The sequence below is a fragment of the Sinohyriopsis cumingii genome, chromosome 18 (genome assembly GCF_028554795.1).
Source record: "Sinohyriopsis cumingii isolate HCF-2022 chromosome 18, ASM2855479v2, whole genome shotgun sequence".
NCBI classification, from domain to species: Eukaryota; Metazoa; Mollusca; class Bivalvia; order Unionida; family Unionidae; genus Sinohyriopsis; species Sinohyriopsis cumingii.
In genome coordinates this window covers 17809050-17822894 of record NC_142978.1, presented here as the reverse complement: position 1 = coordinate 17822894, position 13845 = coordinate 17809050, and the positions used below count along the sequence as shown (strand labels likewise).

The 13845-nt window shown below is 36.1% G+C and overlaps 1 protein-coding gene across 1 annotated transcript; it reads left to right on the top strand.

Moving 5' to 3' along the window:
• Window positions 1–878: 878 nt before the first annotated feature.
• Window positions 879–6579, top strand: LOC149776167 (EMILIN-2-like). The gene is made up of 3 exons (XM_089942606.1): window positions 879–1035; window positions 2351–2559; window positions 6343–6579. Exons 1-3 carry the CDS (start codon window positions 879–881, stop codon window positions 6577–6579), a joined length of 603 nt encoding a protein of 200 aa, XP_089798732.1.
• The last annotated feature ends 7266 nt before the right edge of the window (window positions 6580–13845 follow it).

The window sequence follows — 13845 nt, the reverse complement described above, 5'->3', positions numbered from 1 at the left end:
AAAAACCCCGAGAGTGATAACAACCAAATTTAAACCGTGAAACTATAAAGATGTATCTATATTGTGCCCTGGAGTCAGTGAAGCATTAAAATTTGAAACTCATTGTTCTGTGGTAATTTCTAAACCCCACATGCCTAGTACTTACACAGAGGTAAATTGAAGCAAGTAAGATATAAATGTGTCCTAAATAGCATTATGAACTCTATATAGCAAGAAGATATCCGCACCTCTTCAACAAATCATAAGCACAGTTCCTTTCAACCTACTATTCTCGATCAGGTAGAGAAAATGAAGTTGTAGAAGCTTTTGTGATGAAGTCCAAAATCTTAAAGTTTTAATGTGTAGCTAAGAATTCTTATCCGTAACAAAAAGAACTCAGTGTCCCGGCTTCGAAACAAGAGGTCACGTGTTTGAAGCAGGCGATGGTATCCCGAATATTTTAATACATTTTGTATTTGTATCATCAAGCTTTCTTCTAAACTCGCTCATACTAATTCTGACTGGTTTCATTTTGCCATTTCTATTCCCTCTCAAGACGGACAATTAACGTACCCGTATATACAAACACCCACATTTGCAGAAAGACATATAATTTATCAAGGTGGTATATAATGGAAACGTTCATACAAGTTTGTTCTTGTTCTGGAGCTTTCTACTTGAAATTACCCAATCATTGACCATATTGTCATCGTTATGGAAAGTTTTAAGCTGACTGGTTAAATGGAATGTCAATCACTGGGCTGCATGGTTATTTAAGCTTACACAAAACACAACTGACTATAAAGTAAAGTTCCTAGCCCGGAAATCTGTTCCTGAACCGAGCTAACGAGTATTTGATAATGCAGCTGCTGAGTTTACGTTGCACAATTTTCGCTATCATGCTTTTGGTATGGGGAACTGTCGCAGAGGTGACAGATGACGATCTTGAGACAATAAAGGAAATACTGGAACAACAGCAAGAAGCCATGACTGTGCCCCGAAATGAAGCGGAAATTGGGCTCCCAGATAGGGAAAAAGAATCGGGCAATCGGTGCGGTAAGATAAATGCATTTAATCCTATGTACCTTTGTAGGATAGATAAATCACGCTCGATATGCAGAATATGTTGCCATTAAGTGGCCTTTAAAATGGCATGTCTTTGTTTTACAAAATAACGTACGTTTATGCGCAAAATATGTAACTTTAAAGAGTAGGAAATTATTGCGCCATTACGTAAGTGCGTTGCACAACAATATCCATAGCAATGTAAAGCCATAATAAATCGTACCAGATCCAACGCTGTTTTCTCCCGGTTAATAAAGATTGTGCCTCTGCGTGTTTGTCGGAGAGAGAGAGAGAGAGAGAGAGAGAGTGATTAGCAATATGGGTGTCTAGTACTGAACTTGTTAAGCAAAACAGGTAGCCAGACTTTGTTACCTCTCTGTTTTAATTCTCCATCTCACCCTTCCGCTGTTTATATCGACATCAGTTTCTTTTTATGGTCTATGTCACCTCTTCCCTGTCATTGTAATCTTACGGAAACCCAGCTCCAGTCGCCTTCAAAATTTCAGGAAAAATTCTAAACCCTGTGCCACCAAGTCTATTTAAATTCAAATATTTGTTTGAAAAGAAACACCTTAACCATAAATTGTCAACATGTTATGAAAAAATAAATATTCAAACAACCTGGACCACTTTGTTTACATTGTTATGAAAATTAATCATTGGACAACAGACCGACAAAATTGTATGAAAAAAAGTAGTCTGGGCAGTAGTGAACAATATTTTCGTAATGAGTGTCACTTGAAGAGGTTCACACTCTACTGGGCGAAAGGAATTTGTTTGAATTTAAAATAAGACCATCCCTTAACTTTAACTACTGGGTGTGGAAACCAACTCCAATACTCTTTAGTGGTCACGAGATTTTCAACACATTAAATGATACATAGGATTAGAGCAATGGGATTAAAGTGCCTTCCCCACAAACACGCCACAGCAGGCAACACCATCTATTTGGGGCACTCTAACCAATGAGCTTCCACTGACAGACTCCGACTATTTCAGAGATATAGCAGCGACCGGCACAACACAGTTTTATCCCCAAAATATATTTTGGGTTCCAGACTTGTTATTCAGTGTCCCCGGAAAACACTTACTGTCATTGCGACAATTACATGGTCGACAGCAACTGTCAGTAAATGATACAGTTTCTCGGCATGACGTTTACTAGTGTTTGTGACATTCATATAGGGACAATGTAGGCTTATATCTAAGTCGGAGGTAACGCGTCCTTTCATTTCACGGAATTTGATGGGATATCGAAGTAAAGTAAGTGAAATATAAGGTTTTAATGAATTATCATTTTTTGCAGATAAACAGGCAATAGTCGGATTTACTGCGGAGCTGTCCCAAAGTCAGAATTATCCTGCTTTGAAGACAATTGTATTTGACAAAGTATTGGAAAACCAAGGGGAAGGATACAACTCGAAAACCGGTGTCTTCACGGCTCCTTACAGGGGACTATATCTGTTTTCCGTTACAGCCCACAGTCCGACCGGACAACAAGTCCATCTTGAACTGGTAAAAAATGGTGCATACATTGGCAGGGTCGTTGCGCAGAACAGTAACAGTATTTGGGGAGATTCCGGTTCAGTCTCTGTCATCACAACCTTGAAGAAACATGATGACGTGTATGTAAGGGGCATGTTTGATATTAGGATATTTGGCGATCAATGGTCAAGTTTTATGGGTGTTCTTATTTCAAGATTCTAGTAAATGCTTGAACTGTTAGTTCCTACAATATTCACATATTGAAGTCTTTGAACTATTATATGCTTCTACAATCTATATGATTGTACACAGACAAAGCAAAACCCTTCTCATCCACAGTTATTAAACTACAAGTTTCTTGGGATATATTATGTTAAATCATGTGTCAGTAGATATAGATTTCTCTTGGTTTTCTTAAATTAGGTTATCAAATAAAAATAAATTTATATTTAAGGCTTGTGCTCATTCTTGTTCTATTCTATTGTTCTACAATATAATTTTGATAACAGAACATATTTATTACTGTTTTTCATTATTTCTTCTAATAAATGTGGATGCAAACACTGTAATACGGGTTATCTATTTTCATTTTTCCCTTTTCTTAATTAGTGTCTGTAACTGATAGGAACCCACGAGCACCCAACGGTAATTTATTGTTAACAATAGTTAACAGCATCTATTGGTTTAACATATGGGGTCTATGATAATTTATCATAGTTGTGCGTGATGATAGTGCATATGGTGGCGTTAATAGATATTTTCTAATATGACCTTCAGAAAATGTTACACCCACCCACGCACCCAAACGTTGTAACAAACCCTTTTTGAAAAATGTCAACACTAATTCAGAAACATTTATATGCAAATAAACATACACACAGACACATGAGAAGGCTGTTTTCATTCTCATACGGTTTGTCTTTCTGGACCTGCTGAGATGGGCAGGGTGAAGGTGTATTTGACTAAACTCATTCTCCCAATCCTTTACCCTCAACATATGAAATATAACTGATATCCTTTAAACACACAATCATATTTTCACATCTGGTGCCATGCCGGCATTTTCTTAAAACTAGTTTACTCAGTAATACCAGAGAGAAGTCAATATGTGACATTGTAATATATCCTTATTTTCCTGTTGATCTTTTTATATCTTCAGTGACTTCCTTGTTGCGATCTATGTCAAAGCTTGGTTATAATTATACAAGCACAGTAAACAATTTAAAAGTTAAGCCATTTATATTTAAAGAAAATGTATTATCCTTATATCCAAATAACATGCAACGTTTTTTGTATGAAAACTATATTTTAAAAGACGCAGAAATTGTTGAGTCAAATTCTAGCTAAATTCTAAATGAATCCTGACTCATTTAATCAGACATCCAATACGTATATCTGTATCATATCAAATGGCAAGATTAAATATACAATGGAGTCGCGTCAGGTAATTCGTACTTTTAAAGAACAGGCTAATTACCATCCTCGAATGTCATCTAAACGTAATGGAGACGCGAGTATAATTTATCACACTTTACATGCAGATATGTCGCTAAAATATATCAAACTTTCACAACGGAGCAACAAAGGAAACATGACGAATGATAAATTTCAAGACATCCTGTTCAAAAGTCCGATCTAAATGTTTCAACAACAGTACAGGAGATGCTTTATTGGGACCGTAATAATTTAATTTTACGCTCTAATATGAAGAAGACATTGTATATCAAGTACCTGAGTATTAACATTCGACAGAGAAACCTTGTAAACTGTTTCCGGTTGATATTGAATATTAAACTGACTAACAATAACGCAATAATTTTACACAAACAACACAACAGTAAAAGGTCAAAAACTAAGAACTAAAGACTGAGATTACTTAAAACATTTTATGAGGGATAACGTCTCTCATTATCAAGTTGCGTTCTTGAGGTTTCATAGTATTGTATGAGATTTAATTTTTGACGTCTTGAAGTGTAAAGCTGTAGAAGATCAGTCAACTTAGATATCATGATAATATCAGATTTAACATCAAAACTGAACTATTATTTTAAACACTTAAATGTCTAGTCAGCATGCAAATCTCATGCTTAAAAGTTATGATGCAAGCATTCGTATTAAACGCAATTGATTTTATTTTGCGTCACAAATAATCTCTCTTTTAATGAAATCGTATCTCGAATGCCCTGCAACTGCGACAATAGGCTGCCATACTATTACAAATGTATTATATGTAGCTTTGAATTCATTTTGATTAATGTCATAGAGTGTATAACCGTATTACTAGGAACTGGTACAGCCAAGTGGTCACCGTGATAATGAAAAGGGGTCCTAAAAGGCGAGGTCTCACTGTTAAGGAAGATTTATGCATACTGTAACCTACACGAAAGGTTAGGTAGCAGGAGATCCCGGCCCATAACGGAGTCGGCCCAGAACAAATTCGGCCCATTACAGATTCGGCACAGCCAAGTTGAATTAAAAAAACCTCTCCCCTTAACATACTCGGCCCATTACAGAGTCGACTCACAAAATAGTCGGCCCTCTTACCTTTCATCGTGTATTTCTTGGTTTAAAAATATGTGGGTCCAAATTTGTTTTGTTTGTGATCTTATTCGGCTTCATAATACAATGTCAGTTTTGGACCCAATTATATATTGTTTGTGTTCTTTTATGGATTTGTAAACCTTTTGCTTTTGAACAAGAAATGTTTAAACAAAACATCAAAAGTCTGCCTTACCCTAGAATTTCTATGGCTTCGTAACACTTGTTGCTATATTGAACAATAAATAGCCAGTTATGTCCGTTTCGAACCAAAGTTTGTATTTGTGGTGACTTTTGTACGCGTTTATGACACCTGTAGTTAATGAACAAGAAATATTGAATTCACTAATTACTAACTAATTAGTTAATCATTATTGAGTCTGCAAACTTCGGTTCGATTAACCGTGAGAACAGTCACATTCTTTTGTACATGGAGCAGCAGGGAGGGTGAACTCTACAACGTTGGGAGCCAGTCTTTTTTTAAAATAAAGCTTCCTACGAAACAAATGAAATTATAAGGTCAATGACGCCAACCGAAGCCTCTAATTGACCAAGATTTCCTCTAATTGGGTTAGCTCTTTTTTTTTACTTTGTTTTTTACGTTGTCTTTACAAATTTTTATGCGTGTCCGTTTACCCACCCAGACACTCCTTTTTTTTTTGGTCACCATCCCTGCTGCTATGGGGGTGTGGTGTAATTAAATTATTAATAAATCAATAATTGAATCTCACACATATAGAATTGCTGAAGAGCGACTAGAGGCAATTAAGAAATATATTCCAGTCCGTGATTCTGTCAAGCAAAAATTACAAGCGCGTCAGGAGTCTCAGGTTGAATTTGCAGAAGGTTCAAAACAATTAGTTAAACCGGTTACGAAGGCTAGCGAAGTAGTTACAATGTCTACCAAAGATCTTCTTCCCAGGTTGGGGCAAACCGCTAAATCAACTGAAAAAAATAGCAGAATTAATTAGAAAAAAAGCAAAATTTCTACGAGAACGTCCAGGTAAAATAACTGCTGTTTTACCCCAATTACAAGAAGACATACAACAAATACTTCAGAGTGTTGGCAAAGGTCATGAGGAGGTCGGCGATGTAAGGGATATTTTTACTCCAAAACCAAAACCACCAGCCCGATTTACCGACGAAGGTCGTAGACTACATCGCGAGAATGATGTAATAGTTGCCGCAACAGGATAACCACATCGTGCTAAATTATTAGATCTAAATAACGCTAGTGGTTCAGGAAAGAATTGGATTCCTTTTGTATTTGGAAAGTCTGATGGCATACCTAGAATCACTGCTAAATATAGGGATGAATTTAACGAATTTGAGAAACAAGTTGAAAAAGCTAAAAGAGCGCCATTACTCGGAGATATATTATCTCTCAACACATTGCCATTCAGTCCACCTCGTACTGAGGAAGAGGAAGATTTGCAAATTAAAGAAATTAGAAGCAAGAGGGAATTACGTTCAGCAAATAAGAAAAAAGGAAACGAAACAACTGGAAGTTGAGCGATTAAATCACTTGAGGAAGTGGTCTTGATTCTTCATGTCCCAATAACGTTCTTGCCGATGTTGAACGACTAGAATTTCTGATTGGCGGAAAACGAGCCGGCAATAATTCCCCAGAAATCGTTAACGAAGCAGCTGCTATTTGTCAAAGATTTTTTTACAGGCGGTATCATTGATATTAATGTTTATCGGTCTCTCATTGATGAAATTGTTGATGATTACCGCGGCGATGAAATCGTTGTGATTGATGCAATTAGATACAATGACTACAAAAAGATGATGATACATAATGCTCAGTGTGGATCTGTAATGGTCAGGGTGATCAATTCGCGATTACCAACGTATAAAGCCATCTACTGGGATAGACTCGGTGATGACGTTCAGCGTATATTTAGAAGGATAGTCCCAAAAGCAATACAGAGTGTAAAGCAACTGGGAATGAAAGTTATTGATGCTGTTCGTGATAAAAGTATTGGTGCTGTTAGTGATGTTGTTAGCAAAGCATTCTTAGCAATCAAGGATAGACTAGCATGATTATTACGACTAAACCAACCATCAGTAAAATTTCCCAACACTGAAATTATGCCTGCAAATGTCAGCAAAATAATAAGTCAAGCTGCACATAAAAAACCTAGCAAAGTTGGCTGGTGTACCCATGTCAGAAAAATAAAAAATATAACTAAGTTTAATAGCAGTAAGTGGTCTTCGTGTTAAACGATAACAATTATAATACAGTGTTCAAACATATATCTGATCGAGCATTTGACATGGACACATCAGTTCTCAAAGATGAATCTGTGCGTGAGTATCAATATTATTCTTGTGACGCACAACAGCCAAATCAGCGTGTACGAATTGAGCTGCAAGTTCAGGAGACAAGTAGATAGTTCTTACCCGCTGAAGCATTTATTGAAGTAGAAGGTGAAATTCTGAAAACAGATAATACTGAATATGAAGCTGCTGTTTGTATTGGTTTTGTTAATACTGGCATTATAGTTTTGTTTGACGGTGATATGAATATCATCGACAGAAGCAAAACTGAATCAATTCAGAAAGACCTCGACGTTGCCACGACTATATTAGGTCTAGCAAGATATTTCGATGATTATTCAAGAAAAGGTGGTCCGTCAATGATGGTTTCCAAAGACACTTCTGATCACCCTAACAACATACAGTATAATATAAGACCAAGAAACAATGGCGACAACGCTGACGCTGATGTGTGGCCGGTGGGTCATGGTGCTAATCCAGAATTCAACTAGGGTATGCAGCACGTCGATCAATGCTAAAGGACGGAAGCAGAAGATTTTCATGTGCAATTACACTGTCACTTATCTTTAGATTTTGCAGAAATGTCAGAAAGTATTTTTTTCGGAGCCAGTTGTAATTTTAAGAAAGGCTATCGAAGGTTGATGCAGTCTGGCGACCTGCTGTTGAAACTACTAAAGTAATACTAACAAAACTTTCATTGTGGATGCAATTAATGATACCATCGGTCACTGCAGAGCAACGGTTGTTTCTGTCATGAGTCAAGGTAGTAATTCAACATTATTATGGTTGACGATGACCAGAAAATAGTGTTCAAAGTATCACTAATGGTTTATTCACATAACATATAGAATCACAGCAAGGTGTCTCTGCACCGCGACATATATTCATTGTTTTCCAAAATACTGAACGAGAAAACTCACAAAAACACAGTATGATTATATTTGACAAACTTGGTATTACTGAGGTTTCACTGAGAATAAATGGACATCAAAAACCAGCTGTGGATATATTATTGAATTTTTGAGAATAATTATGTAGCACGTGCATATCTTCGTTTGATGACATTCATGGGACGTGGTCAAAATATTGATTCCGGTCTGCAAACATCACAACTAGATTTTACAACGCTGTATCCGATCTATTACTTTTCGCTGGAACACCTTAATTTATTTAGACAGTCAGTCGTTGATATACATTTTAAAGCAAGCGTGGCAAGAGGAGCTATTCTAATTCCAGAGCAATCGCTGCTATACACTCAGATAAAACAATGCTGCTTGAAGGTGTTGGCGGACGAATGAGAGTTATTGATGCCCCAGTAGAAAACATGTAAATGTTTTCCAAAAAGGTAATTAAATTGCTCACGATATTATAATGTCATATCATCATGTTAGTATCATCTGACTCCTGGTCAGATTAAAAAACTACAATAAGTATCAAAACGGGAGTTTGTAATAAAAATGTCACTACAAAAAAGAAATAGTCGAAGGTGGTCTGAATAAACTGTCATTGTCAGAAAGGCAACTCGGGCACTTCAATCACGTGCCTGAGTTGGCATTCTGACAATGATAGTTTATTCGATCAAAGACCGGTGTACGTGCACGATTTAATCTTTCTTTGGGGGCCGTTATAGATCGCAATCAAGATGGGTGGTATATTTAAACTTCTCGCAGGTATACCAGCGTTGATAACCGCTGAAGCCCCAGCTGTTGCAAAGGCACTTACACTTGGTGCTGTTGGAACTGCTGCTGGGATGGCATTAAAGAAAACAACAGGTCACTGAATAAAAACTTCCAAAAATGGAAAGGTCTAAAACTCCCAGGATTTTCTTATTCGTGGTACGGAAAAGGTCTAAGATTTACCGGGTCACATCCTTGATACTTCCCATGTCCAATTTTGATTTAACTTATGCTGCTTTGCAATTAAATATCACAAATTTCAGAGGTGTTTTTATGCGTGATCAAATACCAGAACAACCAAATATCCAGGAAACCGGTATCATCAATGTCGTTAAAAACTCCGGGAGAGGTACTCAGTGGGTTGCATACGCGATGGATCCACGTGGAATTGTTTATTTCGATTCGTATGCACTGGTACCATCAAAATAAGTTTTCAAATATGTGAGCACTGGAATACTCATAGGAGAGATTACTGACACCCGCCTACACCGATGGTGTTTAACCACGATTGGCAGGTTGTGAGCATACCTAGGTGCATTTATCAAATTGAAGAGATAATGATGAATTTCAGCGCGGAATCCAAAATAGCTATTACTGTTCATGAACCAACGTTATCAGCGACGATATAAATTAGCTCGCTAGATTATGCCGTTGATATATATCAATCATCCGTCAAAACTGTATTAGGATGGCTAGAGGTTCCACTGGTTTATCAAGGTACACTAGAACCTAAACAATCTGATTACGTCATAGATAAACGGATATTTTTTAAACTTAGAGAACACCGAAAAAAACATCCAGGGGAATTTCGAGGCGAAAAATAAATATTGTATTACGCATAGTGGTGAAAAACTTAATGTGGTGCAAAAACAAATAAATGATTAGAATAAAGTTAATGAAGAAAATATTAAATCATATTCCGATCCGATTAATCCTGAATACAAACGTGTACTTGGTGATCTGCAAAATCGTTTTTCTTCTTTATCACAGCATTATAACGATGACATAAAATAACATATTATTGAAACAATGCAACACCTAAACCAGATTCTATCAGATCTCAAATTTGTTAAAAAATTAATGAAACAGTAATTGTTGACGCCAGTTTTCTAAATGTTAATATCGGATACGTTCTTAAAAAGAATTAAATATTTCTTAGACATTACAAAATAAGTGAAGAACAATTACCAAACTTTATAATACCAAGATTGAACGCTGATGATTTAACAAAATAAGTTGTTAAGGTTACTGATCAACACTATCCAAAAATCGTTCCCGCATGGAGAACATTTTATCAAGCACTATAACAATTAAGAGATACTTAAAATTGCTGTCAGAACAATATTGACACTATCCACCCTTGACAAAGTCAAGGTAGAAAAATTTAGTGTTCGTACAATTATTAATGAATGAAGACTTTTTGTTAACGCAGGAAAAGTTAAATGAGTTGCAGCGAGAACATATTATTACGAGAGTTCATGCATTGAAGATCAGAGTCTGATATATGCAATTTTTTCCATTGAATTTGATCAGCTTAAATAAATATTATAATATGATTCAGAATAAATATTAATTTCAGAATAAAAATAAGTATCATAATCTGATTCAGAATAAAAATAAAATATAAAGGATAATTTCTTCAGATTGATAGGTATATTACCCATAATTTTCAGATTATCAAAAAATTTCATCAATTTGATTAGTATATTACTGGAATTTATTATGATTTCAAAGTCAATGAGTTTATCGTTGTTATTATTTTTTTGATTATTGACCGAATGATTTCATCATCATTTTCAGATTTGATTGGTATATTACAACTAATTATTATAATTATTGCTGTAATTCTTCAGATTGATGGGAATATTACTAAAATTTATCATTAGCATTAACCAATTTCATCAAATTCATGGGTATATTACTTAAATTTATTTTGATTATTCGTCATATTCTTCAAATTAACGACCAAACAGATGTATTTTTGTCATGTACTCCATGTATGGCCTCGATTCCACTCGATGAGTTTTACTCTGAGAAATAATTTTAAAAGAACTGTTTAATACAATACTTATGAATTCTGAATGAAGGTAAGGAACTAAGTCAGCATTAGATACAAAGTTTATATTGTTAGCTGTTTACTTTGAAAAATAAAAAAGTCAGTTAGGACTAAAGTCTATTTCAGTAAATAAAGTAACATTACAATAGTATGAAGTGGAATAAAAACGTTACAACTTACAAACAATTAAATTAAATCAGAAACAAATTAAATCAAGTACACATAATAATGCACACAAAGACACACACAAACACACACACACACACACACACACACATATATATATCTATATATATATATATATATATATATATATATATATATATATATATATATATATATATATATATATATATATATAATGGAAAGAGAGGGGGTTCTGCAATGGAAAAAACGGCTCCGTTGGCCTAGTGGTTAGAACGTCCGCATCTGTTGCGGGAAGTCGCGGGTTCAAACCTAGGCCGATTCTTACAAAAGACATATAAACGGCGCTCAGTATTAATAGGTTTGTGTCAGGACTGCTAGGCCTGGTACCAGAATAATGGGACTGGGTGGAACATCATATTACATGCCAGCGGCATGATGCCCCAGTGCTAGATATCAATGTAAACTGCCACACTGCGGAAATCATAGCGATATGACTGAAAGATTGTCATGGCTACTTTAAAAATCCAAATCACACACACATACACAATTACACACACACACACACACACACACACACACACACACACACACAGGGAAGAGGGAAAAAAACCAAATATACTATCCACACAGAAGGGAGATAATACAAACCCCAAATATACTATCTGCACATGGAAGAGGAAGAATACAAATCCCATACCTACTATCCACACGGAGGTGAGATGTTAAAAGATAAACCCCATATCTACAATCTACGCAGAGGGAAGAAGAAATAAATAACCCAATATACACTATCCTCAAAGAGGGAAGAGGAAAAAGCCATAATATACTAACCACACAGAGGGAAGAGGAAAACCATTATACACTATCCACGCGGAGTAAAGAAATAACCCTTTATATATGCTATCAACATAGTGAAGGAAATAACTCATTATATTCCTTCAACACAGAGTGAAGAAGAAAAAGTTTTTTTGAAAGCACCTAAGCCCTCACCTGCAATGACCAACTCTACCAAACACCTACACCCCACCCCTACCCCAAACACTACAAAACCCATTTAACCTGTTATTGTATGGCATTAGTGTGTGATTTAGGAAACAACAAGACACAAAGTGATGGATGAATAGACTGACTATTGTTTACAGACTTGCATGCCTAAAGAGTGAAGGAAAACGTCCTTTCATTTCAAATCTAACTAAAACATGTTCCAGAGGGACAAAGAGAAGTGAAAGAGCACAATTTCATAAAGTGTGAGCAAAAACAAACACGCCATCCTTATTATAGAATGTCAAGACTAAGAGATACTTACGTTTTCTTTCTGGTCTATTCTCTTTTACAAGGTAGTATGAAATTTCACATCAGGGCCAACGCATCGGCTCACATTGTCAATTTTTCCATTTCCATGTCTTCACTGGCACAAGTTCTTCATCATCTTCAATTTCTTCTTCTTTTGAATCCCTCTTCTCTTTTTCGTCTTGTTTCTGTTTCTTCTCTTTTCTCTTAGGGCACTCTGAATCCCAGTGTCCTTTCTCCCGACAACGATATTAGGTATCTTGACTTTTGTCTCTCTTTCTTAGACGAAGCAGGTATTCTGGAGACAAATACCCATTTACCTTTCAGATATAGCAAACTTCATCAGCACTTACACACTTTCGTTTGACTCTCATCAAATCAACGACCAAAAGAGTAAGTGTTGCTGCCACCTTCGCCTCTGAATTATGCTTTCGTATGACTTTTAGCAAATATTTGACCAGCAGTTCGATCTGTGCTGACTCTTCCATCTTCTTGGTCGTTTGAGAGTGGAATGAATACTCTGACGTTAATACACTCTCCCTATATACAGGGACCTGCTGCGTATGAAACCTAGTCAAATGTAATTTTGCAATAAGATGAAACGATTTCATTGAGAAAGTAAGAGGCAATGACATGCCGTGTCACCGCACACAAGAGTTGAAGTGTTAGCTCAAATCCGTGTCAGCGATTTCGAAGACGACATACTGAGCTTTAATCAATGCTGTCCACTTATGCCACAAAACCACGAGTCCTGATTCACGCCAAAAGAAATTTCGTTCGGTCCATGGTACGATTGTTTGTGCATTAGTTTAATTTTTTTTAAAATATTTTTTATATAAATCGCCTATAGGATAGACTCAGTAAAGCATGGCCATTCTCGTCACTGTGTGAATAGCTACTCAGTTCAATTCGAAGTGAATGCAGTAACAAAATAAGTATAGCCAATGAAATGGAATACAACGGGTGATGCATTGTTTTGTTCTAAGACTCTGTGGCATAATAATCCCTACGCTCTTGCGTTGTTACCATTACAGTGCAGACAGACTGGAATGTGAACTTGCAAGCCCTCTTTGTGTATTGTACCATTTCTTCTTACCACATCAAAATACTGAGCGTCACAGTATTGGTTCGCGTTTTCAAGCTGACCATTTTTTTATATCTCACTTAAACATTTTAACATAAACACCCATACTCACATCGGTAGAGTCAGAACAGACGTGTTACGGTATTGAGGGGCATGTTGTCATATTTGTCTTTCTTTCTTCAAACTAATAAATTTGGGGTTTGTATGAAGTAAAGAACCGAAAGTACAGTGAACCTCAAGGA

What these genes read in the sequence shown, in the direction of transcription:
- LOC149776167 (XM_089942606.1), top strand. Translation starts at nt 879, where the DNA reads ATGCTTTTGGTATGGGGAACTGTCGCAGAGGTGACAGATGACGATCTT. An exon ending in AGAATCGGGCAATCGGTGCG is followed by an intron (nt 1,036 to 2,350) that starts GTAAGATAAATG and finishes CATTTTTTGCAG; the next exon opens with ATAAACAGGCAATAGTCGGA. An exon ending in AACAAGTCCATCTTGAACTG is followed by an intron (nt 2,560 to 6,342) that starts GTAAAAAATGGT and finishes GTATTTGGAAAG; the next exon opens with TCTGATGGCATACCTAGAAT.